The 17247-nt window shown below is 42.5% G+C and overlaps 1 protein-coding gene across 2 annotated transcripts in view; it reads right to left on the minus strand.

The window, feature by feature from the left end:
- The window catches only part of ARHGEF26 (Rho guanine nucleotide exchange factor 26), a 45281-nt gene that overhangs the window by 16626 nt on the left and 11408 nt on the right, over positions 1-17247 (minus strand). For both annotated transcript variants that reach the window (XM_086618326.1, XM_086618325.1), the window contains 4 exons: positions 14249-14409; positions 3802-3954; positions 3209-3338; positions 1283-1357 (listed from right to left, as the gene is read on the minus strand). In XM_086618326.1, coding sequence (XP_086474452.1) covers positions 1283-1357; positions 3209-3338; positions 3802-3954; positions 14249-14409 — 519 coding nt within the window. The remainder of the gene's footprint in view (positions 1-1282; positions 1358-3208; positions 3339-3801; positions 3955-14248; positions 14410-17247) is intronic.

Here is a 17247-nt window from a genome sequence, read left to right on the forward strand (position 1 = left end):
CGCTCCCACATCTGCCACGCACACCCAACTCCTTCCTGGGAGAAAGTCCCAACACAAACGTTACAGACCCATCTTGTTAAACCACGGCAAAGTGTGCCAGAAAGGTTCACTGCGGCTGACCTTTAATCACTTTAGAGCACACCACAGTTTTACTGAAGCCCAAAAACAGACGGAAAGGCAGGAAAATGCATTCCCCTTGACCCTACAGCATCCCGTGCGGATTTCCCTGCCGTCAACGGGCCTTTTCTCCCTTTATAATCAAACACTTTACACACCACACGCTGTTCCTACAGAAAAACCCAACTGTGCTGCAGCTGTACAGCGTTGCCAAGTTCAGGGTCTTTTCCTCAGTAATAAACAGACAGTAATTTAGGCACAAAAGTGATCCCTAGTGGCCTTTCTTAAATAAAATAATTTAGAGGTTTTTATCTTTCAGAACTCTTCCCGTTTGCATTACTTATGCATGGAAAACATCAATTTTTCGCTTAAAGTAGATGGGAATGTTCAAGGCCCAAGGTAATGTCTAGCCCCAACGTGCAGAGAAACTTTTTTTTTTTTTAAATAAAAAATGCCCAGTCCTTCCCATTTCACAACAGCAATGATGCACTATAGCTTCTGAAATTCTGAGACCTTAGAGGCAAAAAATAGCCAGTCCGTAGATCCTTAGATTTTCTTTTCATACCACAATGTTCTGTTTTTTTAAAGAGTTGTCTATTTCCAGAATATAAATATATTAAAACAGATGGACTGGAATTTCCCACCAATTTTAAAAAAAATGGTAATCTGATTGTTCAGGTTCAAATGGAAGGAGCCAGAATTTACTGTGTGTGCTGTTGAAATTTGCAATCCAGGCATGGAAATGGACTTGTGCTCTTCTTCCACCATGGATTCCCGGCAAAAGAGCCCGACTACGGGAGAAGAGAACAACTTTGAACAACTGACAGAAGGTGACTGGGTAACTTGCAGAATGCTTAAGTTTGCTTAGAAGACCAGACGTTCTTGTCTCTGTCAGGATAGTGGTTTGGCGTTTTTTACATGTATGGTCCCCCATGGGGCTTTCTGTTGGAGTGACTGGCAGCAAATAAGATAAATTTGTCCAACTATACAGTGAAACAGTTGAACAAAACGAGTCGGGAACATGAAAACTCATTCTTAAGCACCAACACAAAAGCAGCCACTTCTCACAGTGGATTTTTGAAATTAAAAGCACATGGTGGAATTTAGGAAGGAAAACAGTCACAGCAGAAAAAACTCTGCATCCATTAGACTTCTAACAACATACCTTGCTCACTTCTTTCAGAGCTTGCTTGCAGTTCTCGTATTTTGGGGAATCCTTAGGAGTTTTCTGACAAATCGTCTGAAATAAAAGGTCAGTTACTTCAGAGGACTACAAGCACAGATTGTAACAAACACAGAATTTTACATAAATATTTAATGAAATCACAGAGGTGAAGTCACAGCTGTGGACCGGGATATGGTCATTGGACAGCAGATCCCTCCCTCGGAGCGCTCCACGACACTACGCAGCTTTTTGCAGCAAAGTGATGTTCTGCACCTCTTGGCCAACCTCCACCCCTGGCAGCACGCGGGAGAGGCAGGCCACAGCCCTCCAGAAGATGGAACATTTCTCCCATCTTGTCTCTAACTTTTTGCAGCCCACAGTGACATCTCGCTGCGGCCGGACGTAACCAGGTTCCTCCTATTTCAAGTACCATGTTAAGCTTCTCCTGGAAGTTGAAACACCCGTTTACGTACAACCCTACTGGCAGGAGGAAAATGGTACCAGGTTACTCTGCCTGACCTCGTTGTGGAAGGTGTTTCCAAAGGACTAAGAGAAACGGCTCGTAAGGCCACACTGTGATGTGCACCATGGAACATAGACAACAGTGTCATTTATCACAACAGAAAAGGACATGGAAGGGAAACCTGCTGGAGCATCCAAACAGAGGAAGCTCTGGAAAGTAATGGGAAGTAAAATCGATCTGTGAGTTACACGTGACAGTTGTATCTATTGACAGACTTTATCCTCATGAAGTCCTATCAGAAACAGGCATTTTGAACCAATGACAGACCATTTTAATCACTTTTTTGATTCAGAAACAAAAACATAATATTTTACATTAAATTAGTCTTTGGTTCAATTATGTTCCCTCCTCTCCAAATGCAGCTGGAGCCATACTTCTGGTACGGAAGCCTTAAAAACTGAATTCACTTCAAATACAACCAAAGTCTCAATATCAGGTTTACACAACCATCACCAAGAAAAAACGAACAAACAAAACTGAAACAGTGGAAAATAAAATGTTTGGTTTGCTTGTTCAGATTCTTTTAGCCAAAAAATAGGAATGAGGCGAAGAGGAGAAAACAAACAAAAAGGAGAAGACACATCTAGTGGCACACTGAAGTAATACTGGATTATTATTGTTCCCTTTTTTTAACCTAGAACCATACTGCAGAGAAGAGAGTATTCGATGTCCGTGAGTGACTGTAACTATCCACATGCTCAAATTAATCAGTGCACAATTTGCAAATATATAGGAGAATAGAATTATCTGTTTCTAGATCCTCCCTAGGCCAGAATCTGAGCCTGGATTTTAATCTGCACTACTGCCAGCTCATAAATTTAGTTCCGGCATCTTAACTGAAACACCAGGAATCCTGGCGTGAACTCCGCACTGCGCGCTTCCCGAACGGCCCCATAACCTGCAGGGGAACGGAACGTCTCGGTGCAGCACACGGGGGCACCAACACTGCTCCACTCCCAGCAGCTCCCGTGCCCCTGGCACAGAGGGCACCCTCGGGTCTCACCGAGACCCTCTTCCTGAAAGTAACCATTTGCTGCAAAAGGATCCTGATCTCATCTGTATGACAGGAAGTCTTGGTTTTTAAACTGAGGGGTTTATGTTTAATCTTAACACTATATATGATTTCTGTGCTAGGTTTCAGAATCATTTTGACCCTTTAATGTACAATTTTTCTATCAGAATGTCTAAATATTTAACATTTGAATGGGAGTCAGGAGGTGCCAGTCACAGCAAGCGAACGACAGCTACAGTACTTCATAAGCAACAGACCAGTACCTACAGCCCTGCACCTGGTGTAAGGAAGATATGAAGAGACTGGAATGAAGCAGGAATTGAGTATGAAAGAATGCCAACATTCAAAGAAGATGCATCAAGGAAAAACAGAAAAATAACTCTGTTCTCACATCCATCAGTAAGGGAAGACGAGTAACCCTCTGCATGGGAAGAATGAGGAAAGAGATCATCGGTAAATTCCGGCAGTCTCCATGGGACTCGATCTGTGACAACGTCTCCTTAAACGCTGGATTTGTGGCTCTGGGGGGGAAAAGGGGAGAGAATTAACAGTAGGTTTTACCAAAGAATTGTGACAGTTGCTAGATTTTAAATAAATCACTATTTTATTAATAGGAAAGCGTGGTTTGAAGGAGTCTAAGCCTTCAGCTGACATTTGGACACCTCAAGTCCTGCTACACGTGACCAGGAGTGCAAACAGCCGCTCGTGTAACGCACAGGGAATTCTGCCTGGGACGCTGACTGAACTGTACTTACTGGTGGAAAGGGGATGTAACACGTGCCCACGGATGGGACGGGACCACGCAGCCAGGCGTGCTTCCACTCCTGACTTCACTTCAAAGGAACTCGCGCGTTACGGAAAGCCGAGCGGGTAAGAACACGCTCACTTGGAAGCCATGGGTTCTGCACCAAACACCACAGCCTACTGCTCACTCCTACGACAAAGGGGGCCATTTTGCAATCATATTTTTAAACAAATTCTTACAGTAATTTCTGCAGTGTTCGCTGCTGATAGACTTCATTGGTGCAGTACTTCACGTACGGATCAAACGTTGACGAAGCGTGCTTTTCAACGATGTCACTGATATCATCAATAAAGATGTTGTTCTGATGTCTTGCTTCAAGTTCTTTGAAGAACCTGTAGGGGGAAAAAAAAAACAAATTACTCATTTTTACAAAAAAATAGCAGACTTTCTTCTTGCAACATTTTACACTTCACTTGACACAATCCGTGACTTTTATGAACTAATGACAACTTGAGCAGTTTATGACAGGGTGAGATCACCTCTCCTTTGCCAGAACTGCAGGGAAACCCTTACATGACACAAGTCCAAGGGTGGTGGTGCCACCTGGCACAAGCAACGATGGCAAAGGCACTTCCCATTCTTCAGCTGCCAAGACCCAAACAGCATTACTGATCTGGTTAGACAAGAATTTCCAGAAACAGGGTTGAAGAAGAAACGAAACAACTTCAAGCACAACATTAACACGTTTCCTCTTGTAACAAAGGAGGTACAATACCAGAAACGGTCCGTGAACTACAGTTACGTGTGAACTGCTAAACTAAGAACAAAGAGATACAGAGCAGGCTGAGCTGGACAAGGTGCTCACACACCACATACTTCCATCTACCGTTACTTGTTCCCCAAACATACTTGGTCTAAGAACTTGCCTATTGTTCATCCTCTGTTCCATACCTGACTCCCTTTGGCCTCTGAAAGCTTTCCACATCTCCCGCACTTCTCATTTTACCAGAAAACAGAAGCCTTTATTTCCACAACGCTCATCTTTCCCTGTTTGGGGCGTAAGAGCTCACACAGGTCGGCAGTACATCTGCTGCAGGTCATCAGACCCACCTGCACCAACAATGCAGTCACTGCGAATCCCTACAAATCCAGAACCTGCTCAAAATCTCTGCAGTACAAGTTTGTCTGCAGCCTTTTTAAGAGACGATACACCAGAACAATCCTCAACCCCACAGAGTAAACTGGCTAATAAAAAACCCCTCATATAACCCAGAAAAATTAAGGAAATACTTGGAATGCATGATCTCACAGCAAGGGAAAATATTTTGAAACACGTTTTACCTTGGCCCTTTATTACCTTTTCTCAGTGGCTCTTCAAAGCTCTGTCACCTTGCTAAGTGCACCACCAACGTTCTCCGTAGTTTGTTTTACAAACAAACCTACACACGTGAGAACAGGATGAACAGAAGCTTGTTGCATGGGTGTTTACAACATGAGTTAACCAAAATTAGGACATTTTTTAGGCGTGCTTAGAAGAAGCTGCCTGAATTGAGCAGTTGCCAGATTCTCATTTGGTCAACCACACAGAAAAATCAAGTGGGGTTTTTTGGTTTGGTTTTGGAATTTGCGTGTTTATTTTTTGTTTCAAGTTCTGACACACCAACTGCAGACCGGACTGATGTTCATCACTACGTCATTTAATGACAAACAGGACACTGCCTGCAAACAGACACAGCTGTTCACTACAGCGCAGCTTTCTCCTCCCCCTGCCGTGGTGCACTTTGGGCACCGTGCCACTCTGGGCAGGCAGAGCCCTCCAGCATCCCGCCGTCCCCCACCCACCTTGCTGCAATGCACAAACTACTCCGAGCTGTCACTGACTGGTATTTGGGCTTTTGGTACCAACAACAGCACCAACTGGCAGAGCATACTAAGCAGCAAGGAGGCCTCACACAAAACACGGACAAACACTCATGCCAACAGCTGCCCAAAGTTCCATGGGGGCCCAAGGAGGGGGGGGGGGGGTGTCTCCCAAGCACATGGCCTCCAATTTCCCATCAACCACACAGATCTCAACCGCTGACCACCACGAACTGCAGACGACTGGAATTAATTTCTACTCTACTCAGACATGTTTATAGGTGGGAGAACTTCTCAGCACGCTGCCAATTCACTTTGCTCAAGAAATTAGGAAACACAACATTTCTCCCCGCTGTACGTACGTTACGGCACGCTGACGAGGTGTTTGACCTTGCTGGGCTGGAACCTCCACTTTCAGAATTTATCTGGTGCTTCACCAAAGAACCATCAGTCACTCATTGTAAGGAACAGTAAAAATCTTGGATAGTAGAAAATTAAAAAAAAAAAAAGAAAGAAAGAAAAAAAGAGGGGCAGAAAGCAGCAGCGTACCCGAGCCCCGCCCCTACAACACGTACTGTAAGAAATATTACCTCTGGAAATCAGGCACCAGATCGGCTGGAGAAGGAAAAGAAAAACTATCTCCAAAAGTACTTAATGATAGAAGTAAAGGAAAAACTGGACACAAAGTCCTAGACCAAGGACTGGCAGAAGAGTTTTGAAAAGTACACTAATTACAAGAGGAAAAGTTCCAAGAGGACCTGACAGCGAGTCTCTCCTCATAAGAATCTGGGACACCGAGTCACATACCATCTGTGCTGCTTTTCCAGAGGAAGATAAATTGACAGTACAGAGCTTCAGCATCGTAATTTTTTTTTTTAAAAAGGACACAAACACAATTTATTTGTCAAAATAATTTTGGCAGCAGAAAAACACACAAAGGACACTGGGAGGACAGCATGCAGATGAAGTTTTGAATACAAAAATTACTAGAATTCTCTACAGAGAGATAAAACAAAGTAGGATTTTAATGGCCACTATTCAAGAATATAGTTTTTGTAAATTTAAAATAGAAATTGAATTACCTTTCATCTGACAAACACTGTTAATATCATCAAGCTTCAGCAACCACAATTAAAAAGCAATAAAAAGGCACACCTACGATCACGGAGCTGGGAACACAGAGCAACTCAAACTGCCTTCTCACAACCTCAGGTGCTCTGCCTTTCTTTTACGGAACCCTTTCCCCAGGATTATATACGTCACCTGCTCGCTATTCCCTGACATTTGCTGTCGGTCCCGTTCAAGTGAGAGAAGGAGGCAGAATCATGTTTTGCAGGGAAAAAAGAACTGAAGACAGTACGACAAGGGAGAGACTGCGAAGGCCGTAAGAGAAAACCAGAGTAGCACAGAAAACAGCCGTGTCCTGGGTCTCTGCAGGTGAGCTCAGGCCTCCTGCAGAGGTTTACATCAGCCCTAGCACAGGGCAGGAAGGTGGAGCAGCACTGTTCAACCCCTTCCTCCCCTGGCATGCAACTGCTTGACAATATTGCAACCGTGTTCCTTCAGGGAAGTTTGGGGGAAACAGGAGTGCGTTCAAAGACACCCTGGTTTACTCTGCAAAACTCTTGAGTAAAACCCATCAAAACAAATGTGTTGCCTCTAACCTTCAGTCACTATTGCGGTGTGCAACCAGAGGACCTTCGTCTGTTACTCTTGATCTTGGCAAGTGGTCATTTAGGTTTTGATTATGTGGTAGAAAGAACTGATCAATACAGTGTACATCTACACTGCCAAATAAAAAAAAAAAAACCACTAAAACCCAAACAAGATACTTCATGTACTACTTCATCACGTAATCTTTCAGAAACAATCCCCTGAAGGGTCTACTCTGAGCAAAACCTACGATGGCAGCTCCAGGGATCTGGAAAACATTGGCAAATCAGTTGCCTTGATTTGCATTTATTTTTTTTTTTTTTAAACAAAGTCCAGCTTAGTGTCTGTTTTAATCACCAAAATGATTCAACACAAACATTAACATGATCCAAAGGTCTCCTTCAAAGATCACACCAGCTAATACTACTTTAAAAGGATTAAACCGTACCTTTGCAAAGCCTGACAAGCATTTCAAGATCTGTTGGGTAAAGCACCAGGATGTTAGAGAGGAACAAAAACACAGTTACATGGTCAGTATTTAAATGATGCAGCAAATGACCTCTGGGATACAGAAGATTATCTGAACAAATACACATTTTATGCAACTAATATTTAAATTTCATATATCCAGCAGTGGGAAAAAAAAGAATTGTAATGACAGTGTAAGTTTTACGCTGGCGTTTTCTTGAAGATCCTGTACAATCCATCAGAGCAACAAAGCACCGTAAGCTTACTCTGGCTTCTAGTCCCATCTGACTTCAGGCTGAGGCTAAACTCGTTGGTGACAGACAGACAACTGCAAATGCTTCCATCAACACTTTGTGCCACGCGCAACATTGCTGGAGGTTCTCAGATGAACCAAAGGGATCTTCTACACCACCTTCGAGCAGGTGCGGAGGCAAAGATAAGGACACCTGAGCAGAGACTGACACCTAGCACGAGAGCCAGGTTTAATTCCACAGAGGATCGCTCAAGCCCGAGACAAGCAAATTACGAACAGATTCGGCCTTCTTCACACCTAGCTGGCATTCCTTCGGAGGGGCGTCTCAATCGGAGAACCCAACGGACAGCTTGAATGGGACTTCACACAGGACAGAAGGGAATGTGCAGAAAAACACTTTACCACCCGAAATCAATGTCCTGTTAAAACACCAACTGTTCTCAGAAACTGCTTTAAGAGTTAAACCCATGCCACTGGCAACCCCACACGGCTCACTACCAGCAGTAAATATCTCAGGCTGAGCAACTTTTCCATAAAAAGCTCTTCCCTGCTTTTGTCACCGCTGTGACTGCGGGTGACATGCTGGAGCAGTGGGAGAGCAGAGCTCTGGGATCACGGTCCGGGATACCCAGGAGGGCAGCGGGGCAGGACGGGCTGACAGGCAGTGCCGCACACAGGGCACCGTCACCGCGGCTCTGCCCAAGCGTCTGCCCGGTGTGTCCTTCTCCCACACCGACCAACAGCTGGCCACCGCTCAGTCTGGTCACACAGCAGGAAAACACACCAGGAAGGGCATGGGTGGAAATCTGTCAGTTTGGGGCATTCTTTTAAACATGTTTAAGTGAGTAATTTGAAGCTAAAGGCTTACTGTATTTTCTGGAAAGCTACTTATTTTCTTCAAGGGCACTTTTTGTATAGGGAATTGCTAGGTATTTACTAAACTAAGTATTAGACAATGCATATCTATGTATAAGAATTTCTAAATTCATTTTTAAAAAGAAAAAAAAGCATTCTTTCTCTTAAGTTCCGTTCACCCAAGAAAGCTGAGAGAAGTATCATTCTGTTCAGATTTGTTGCTCCTGAGTACTGAAGTCATGTATCTAATCTTGTCTCCAATAAGGCAGCTGAATTACAAAACCAACAATCTCTGGGTCAGGAACGCCATCACCAACTGCACATTATTTTGAAGTAGCTGTTTACCAACGCTGCTAGTCATTTGTGAAGAACAGTGCAAGTCAACCCAGAGAGTTTTTTCAGCTGCCACGAGCACCCTCTGAACAAATAATTCTCAGATACTGAAAGCAAAGAGTTCAGCACTGAGCCCCGATGTCAGAACACACCATGAAGGAAGCCGTCTGAGGGACACAAGGGCAAACGCACTGCCCCACGTCATCGACGTAACGCAAACCCGTAAAGGTGTTCTGTGGCACCTAGAATTTAAGGGAAATAAAATGGTATTTTGGACTCAGTGCTCTACAATAGGTGCTCCGGCATGCCTGGAATCTCCTGACAATCAAAGAAGGCCCCATCGGCAGAAGCAGCTTACGCAGCGAGGTTGGGAGGAAGGCGAAACCCGTATCTGGTAATTTAGCAGTGCTCTGCGGCACGCTGAACAGCCAAACATCACGTACGGTCCCTACGGACCACCAGCACCTGCTGTGGGTCAGGGCAAAGCACAGAGCTGCAGGAGCCTCACGCTCTGCTTCCAGATTATTTGGGAGGATTCTCCTCCCTCTATTACTCTGTCCACCATATCCAACACAATCACTCAGCCCTACTGATAAGAAAGCCACTCATCTGCTTCGAAACTTCCAGTATGAACAACTTCCTTTGAAAGAGCACAGGAATTCTCCCCCAGATGGCACCTCAGTGTCACTTATCCACCAGGGTAACCACGCTTGGCTGGATGCCCTCAAGACATTACTCAGCTTGCTTCAAAAACTGCTAGCGGCAAGAACTGGGATAAAGTACAGAACCCTGACTGAGACCTTCAGCCTAGAGCAAACAGGAAAAAAGGATGTTAATGACTTCTGTCACTGTGTCACCTGGAGATCGAATCGGTGATCTGTAACTTATGAATAATTCCCGTTTATTATAGTTCACCTGAATAGCCCAGGGTGTCCTCACAGTATTTATTTATTTTTATTATTATTATATGCGGGTGTCAGGAGTTTTGTTTGCCATCTTCAAATAAACAGAGCAACAGAACTCTGCATTCTCTAACAGCAATGTTTTTAATGCCTTGTTAACTGAATCAATACACACTCTTATTCTTTAACAAACACTAGGGACTCTATTTTCCTCTGCAAAAAGATGAAGCTGCTTTATTTAAAGTATGTTGATAAGAGGTGAAACATTAACCCAATTAACAAAAAAAGCACTATGAGAAAGCTTACCTGGTTCCTAAGATATATTCACACATATAAAGCTAAATTCAGATACACAGACAAGATGTTAACCTACCTCACAAACCCACACACCAGCTCCTCTACCGAAATCGAGACACAGAGTTTAAAAAAAGTCAGAACCTGTCAAAATGCTTTTTGTTCGTCTTTTTCTGCTAATGCTCATCTTCTGATATTCCACAAGCTTTTTGCTGGCCTAATGGCAGAGAGAGAAACAAAATACTAAAGCTTTCCTTTCTCCTGTGAATTTCGTGGTTTGACCTGTCAGACCAATTGTTCTTCAAGACATTTCTCTAATTTCCCTGTAACTCCTCGTTCCCAAGCCAGGCTCTTGGGAAACTGACCTCTTTTGCACCACTTTTTGAGACCAGAGAGAGTTCCTCTGACCAGGGAGACCAACCACACAGCATGCTCAGACTACATGAGCTTTTATTTGCGAGCTTGCTGGCCTGTGGCATCCCCAGCAGCTTACACCTCAATGCAAAAGCTCCCAGCAACACGGGTGCAACGCGTGTGCTTTTGTGTTCCACCAGTTATGAACTCCCATCTTACACACGCAGGCACACACAGGATAAGAGACTTAAGCTTTCTGGAGCCACCTTACAAGATGTTTTCATAAACAAACACATTGGATGCTGCACAAATTATTCAGATCAACTCTTCTTTGTTAGAGACATTCCAATGAGCTCCCAAAGCAGAGATGGTCTTTGCTGTCGGTATTCTGCTCCTAACAAAGGCAGCTTTGTTCCATCAGAAATGGCCTCCTCATGCATTAGAAGCCTATCTTGGTGTTTCTGGAGAGCTTAAACGTGTTCTAAGTCAAAGTTCCCAGATATAAGCTTTAAGCAATTTTGACTAAAGACAGTATTTTTATCAGTTCACGTTCTTTAGCTCACCAAACTTTTGTCTGAACAACCAAAACCACTGATAACTACACTCACACAATCATTACTCAGATTTTATATTTTTAAGTAAAAGAAAGGCTGCTTAAAATACAGCATAACAGGACAATTTTATAACAAAAGGATGGATTTTGCTACCTTGAAAGACCTTGAAAATGGGAAGTGACAGTTTGGAGATACCAAGAAAGAGGCTTCTGGTTTAAAATCACTTTCATTATTTACACAGATGAGGTTGTAGAAAAACAGCACAAAGTTTTGTTACAGTTTAACAGTATTGCATAACTCAGGAAACAAAATATGTTTTCATTTAAGTTTAAAAAGGAGTTATGAATTCTGTTTTCACTCCAAGTTACAAAAAAACAAGTTCTTACACCATTAGACTTTCCAGACAAGAAAGAAAAGATTATAATTTTAGGCTAGTCTGGTATTTTTCCATTCTTTCTTTTTTTTCCTCCCTCCCACTTCCTTTGAAGACTATTAATCATAAGGGTTCTAAGAATTCCCCTAATAATATTGCTCTCCCCACCCTCATGTCTGCTTTAAATATTTCAAGTGAGAAATTTAAAAGTGGATTTAATGATGTGGAAGGCTTATTCAACACAGGGAAAAAACCAAACACACCTCTTCACACAGCTGTATGTAGTATGGTCAGCTGTGTCTTACGCAAACAAACCAAAGGAGAGGCAAAGTCTGCAGGCTAATTAAACCTCTGATTGCCATTAAGCTATCTAAACAAGATGGCAGTTACCCTCTGACACATGACAGTTCTGCGATATCGACATTTGTTCAGCAAAAAACGGGCTCATGATACTTCACAATTCACATTTCATGTAAGCAGAAGCCTTTAAAAAAGTATTATTCCTTGAAAATCAGGACTCGGACAACCCGCACTCCCTGACAACACTGCTGTCGTGCAACTCATTCCCGTGGTGGCTGTGGATTCAGACAATATCCAACTTCTCACAAAAGACCTCAACTGTAAGGAAGAGGGAGAAACAAACAGAAACGGGGATGGAGAAGTTAAGGTATCCTTCCTAAGTCCAAATGTATGTCTACCATATAGCTCCTAAACTAGGCTTGCACTTGACACAAGACATTGGACTCTCACATGTATGCTCCATCAACCAAGAATCTTCTTACTGCACAAACTTCAGCAGACAAAGTCAAAGTGCTGCACAACAGATGTAAAATTCCACAGGCCTTGTGGGCTTCAGAGAAACAGAAGCCAAGGACGGACACTACCATGACTGGGGACGTGAAACTTGGGGAGTTCCACAAAGGTAAATGCAGGTTTAATGCCAGAGAATTCAGAACATCACAATTTCTACCAGAAGGAAAACAAAGGGGACGAAAGAAAAGGGAACAAAAAAAAAAAGCTGAAAAGGCAGGAAAGACTGACTCCAGAAATATTCCGAGTCTGACAGATGCCTTATCCAGCCATTAGCCCCACTTCTGAATTTCTGTGCCACAGGTAAAAAGAGATGCTTTTAAAGCTGCTCAGTGCCACGGATAAGATCAATCAGTATCTGAACTAGGCCATGTGCATCCTTCAGCCATTGTGCTCGATTTCAAACTGGTGTAATAAGTTGGTAATAAGGTGTAAGAAAAGAAGCAGAGACTTTTTTTTTTTAGTTACACAGACTACAATAGTTCACCTGCTGATACTGCTATTAACCAGGCTGGGATAATGAACAAATTGTAACAGGGCAAAGCCTCATTAAACAACTTTTTAAATCAGGTCTGAAGTATTCACAACCTGAAGCACACTGTGAGCACACACACACGTCCTGTACTAAATAATGCTGGCAGTAATTATCAGCAACCATAAAACAGCCTTTTCAGCATTTGTATCACGTCAGATCTGCCAACATTTCCTTTTCATTAGGTGCTATTTGTAGGGTGTCCATTTTTTTGTTACTGACTTTGTACTGAAGAAAGTTTTTTTAAAAAAAAAGCACTGCAGATCATCTTTGTAACAGAAATACGTGTGTCTGGTGAGGTGTGGCACAGCACTGTTCACAAACAGTGCCAGACTTGTGCTGTTTACACAAAAGATGCCACAGTCACACAGCATGCTGCACACCGAGTACTCCGTGGAAAGCAAACAGTGATTCAGCTGATGAAGGAAAACACTGGCAAGAGTCAGTTCTTAAGGGCAAGTAGGAAACTCTTGCTCAATTTTTAACAGTTTAATAAGGGCAGACTGAGCTTAATTTGACAGACTGTAAAGACTATGCCTGCTTTGAGCATCAGCATTTAGCTTAGGAACTGTTTAGACCTGAAGGACACTTATTTCTACTAAAACACCCTATGTTCTCTCCTTCCCTACCAATTTTCAGAGAAGCTAATACCATGCCTATCCCATTAAACATGAGCTCAAACATACTGGTAAGGTGAGCCTGTCAAACTCATGTGCATGTCCATTCTTATTTGTATTTTTCATCTTCAAACTCACGTGACAAGGTTTGGAAGAAATGGTTACCACTGGAAAATGGTCACTTGAGACTCTAATAAGAAACTTCTTTTGTGTTCAAATAGGTATTAAAATAATAACTGGACCTCTCCAGTTCAGCCTACCTGTAAGCTCTCCCTACTAAACTACTACCATGTAACTCAGATAGTATCAATCGAAGCTCTACTGTTCCAGGAGCTGCCTGTGAGGTATAAGGAAAATATAATCCAAATAAACAAAAACAGAACCTGTGGTTAGCACAATAAAACCTGATCTGTTTGTATTATATGAAATGATTCTTAAGCACTGCAGTGCACATATGTTGTGGTGCTCTCAAAAACACAGAATCAAATTCCATTCTAATTTATTTACCACTTATAAAAAACTAGGACTCTGTATATTAACATGTGCCACACATGACAGCATTCTTGAATTATCAGGCCAAGCTTTTGCTGAATTTGCTACCTTGCAGCTGTTCCTTCATTTTCTAGTAACAGCAAGGACATTATTTTGTATACTACACTTCATTACTTGCTTGAAAGGTATTTTGATTACCAGTACTCACCTTCAGGTATAATTTTTTAAAGCGTGTTGAAAATAATTTAAATTCATAATTACTAAATTTTACATTTAAATCTGTAATTTTTAAAATGTGCAATTTTTCAAAGCTTAGAAATGCATTGCTACACTTACTTTTTGCTTGCTTCGTAAACATCTGCGATATTGGAGAAAAGGTGATGGCTCTCCGTTTTGGTCATGGTGAGGCTCAGCTCCCTGGAATTTTTAAACATCCGGATCAGAATCTCCAAGCTCAGCAAATAAGAATGCTCAGAAGATATCACTTCAAATATAGCCTGCGAAGCAGAAGGGGGAAAGAAAAGACTTACTATTGACTAGGCTGTTTGTTTCTTTTTTAAATAATTTTAAAAGAAAGGAAAACGCAGAGGAGGTGAGAAGAAAAGTTACTGGAGGTAAGCTAGAGATTATAACATAAATATTCACTTCCATAAGAGATGCATCATTTACTTAGCAATAAGTGATTTAATACTAGGAAAAAAAAAAAAGACTTTTTATATTCAGACTTTTCAATGCAACTGCAGAGTTTGAAGACAAAACACTTGACACACCATTACTCCCCATTCATACTCCCGAGAGGTGGGTTTTGGTTTTGCCAGTTTCAGTGCTCTGGCTGGAAGCTCCCCATCAGCCATACTACCCTTATCAGCCAGTATTTGCTCTTGCTCTTTTCAAACAGAAGCTGCAAAGTTCTTTACTTGCCAAGGGAACTCTGCTTACCCAAGCACCTGCACAAAAGCAAAACCCTCTGCAAAACTCAGGTTTTAGTCACACACCAGCCAGGACACCTTGGGTACTTTTTGAACACCAGGTAAGCAGCAGGCAGATGAGGAGCAGCCATGTGCAGCAGGGAGAGCAGCTGGAGGCAGCCCTGTGCCCTTCGGGGAGGAGAGCAGGGGCAGACCACCAGCCATCCCTCCCCTCCCACAAACAGCTCCTGCTTTATCTCCCTGCCACTGGAAAAGCAGCCGCTGTAACTTCCACCAGCTGGCTGGCGTACAAAGCAAACTTCGAACGGACTCTCGGACTTCGAAATCCACACGCTTGTTCATTGGAAATTTTCATCTCTCATGAAGAAACCTGTTCAGCTTTTAGACACCGTTTACCTCTCTGGGCTTTACTTGCTGTTAGTCTAACAGAGTTCTTGCATGTATATACGTGGAAAAATATGAAATAATTTTCATTAACCCTTTTGTCACAAGCTCCACCAAATCCCATTTGTCATCAGTGCTTCCTTCTACGCACTAACACAGAATAATGCCATCAGCAGAGATAATACAACTTTGTTCTTAATACAACTAACATTAATACTTGTACATATAATTTCCTTAGCTTTTGCAAGTTCTCTAAGCATTCTCAAACCAAAGGAGCAATATACACTTCAAATGCAACACTGCAGACCTGAGTATTCAGACAGGCAAACACCCGTGGCTCTACACACAGAAAGAAACAGGGTCTGGCAGTGACAGACAGGCAGACAGTGGCAGAACTCCTCCCACAGGAGGAGTTCACTTACACGGTCTGGTGTATGTGCTCTGAGAAACCCTGCCCCTTCCTGGCCAGCTATGAAGGCAAGAGAGACTACAGGCAAGTTGAAGGCAGTCTTCTGGAATATTCTCAACCACCGAGACAAACCATATCGGGGAAAAACCACAAATATTCTGCTGGGGACATTTGTTCAGAAGATTTCATAAAGAGCTCCAGTGCAGCAAATTCTGCTGGTGTTCCTAAGGTAAGCTTTTGAACAAACCCAATTTCTCTGGGGTAGTCTCAGTGTTACCAGACTGTGCTTTCAAAACTACTCTTGCCCTCCTAAAAAGTCTTTGTTCAAAGAACTGAGATTTTAATAATGAAATAACAAGTTCAGGATTTCTTAGAATAACAACAACAAAAAATCTGTTTTAGCTGAAGTCTTAAAGGTTTATGCAGTACAAAGATTTACAAACTCGACAGAAAACCTACAGGGCCATTACACATACAAGGAAAGAAATCCAATGTAGGCATCAGCAGGCTCTCTACCTTACTACCTACCCAAACAGCTGGCGGGGCCTGGTGAGACACAGCAGCAGCTGGGTGGCAGCTGCAACACTCTGCATGCGATGCACAAGAGTGAAAGCTGCTGTGCAAGATGTGCAAAGGTGATGCTCAAAATAATGTCCCATTTCCCGCCCATCACCTCTGTCAGCCTCCAGAATCCAGAGAACATGCAGACGTGCCAGCCAACCTCTGGTGGCAAATTAACCACTGCTTGGCTGACAACGGGCAGAAAGGTGCCTACAAAGGGCATCTGGGCCACACGCACTGCAGTTTGTACACACACAGAGTTTCCATTTTGCAAGAAGAGACGATCTATCGACAATTATTTTAGTTCGAATCAGTCCGTCTACATGACACATTTTCTTTAGACAAAACGTGCGCAGAGATGCATCTCACTAACATGTTCTGGAAGATGGGATGCTTATGAATGCATGACATTGCTTTATGCCTTGATTAAATGTCAAACAAATACATTTTTCTGCAGTGACAATACATTACGACGGCAAAAATAATCCAATAGGCTCTAAAAAGTAATTTAAAGAATAGATAAAGAATAATGGATAAAAGGCCATTTAAAAGAAATACAGCAAAAGCATGACTTGGTAGTACAACTACATCTTGAGGATATTTATTTAGGCTCCCCCTGCAAGAATGAGCCTCTAATATTCAAATAAAAAAATCCCTCAGGCTTGAACATTTTCGGTAACATCGAAGGCTTTACATTTAAAAGGCATCTAAAGAACTTGTTCTCTTTGAAGGGATGTAACTATGACTCCAGGAAACAGACTAAAGCTCCTAAAGGATACAGGACTGAACTAAATGCCTTGTGTCTCAAAGCTTCCCAGCAGGAGGAGACAGAAAAGCAGAACACACGGCCTGAACTGCCACACAGCTTCTTCTCCCCCAAAAAAGCAAAAGATAGTCAAAGAAATGCAGCATTATTAAAAAAAAAAAAAAAAATATTGTCTAAGTCTCATCTGTGCAATACAAGATGTTTCTGTATTTCACGTGTGAACGTAACAGCTGTAGGTCACACAGTTAAACTAATGTTTAAAGCTTGCTATCCCATCTGTGTTCAC

Source organism: Tauraco erythrolophus, chromosome 11 (assembly GCF_009769465.1).
Source record: "Tauraco erythrolophus isolate bTauEry1 chromosome 11, bTauEry1.pri, whole genome shotgun sequence".
Taxonomy (NCBI): Eukaryota; Metazoa; Chordata; class Aves; order Musophagiformes; family Musophagidae; genus Tauraco; species Tauraco erythrolophus.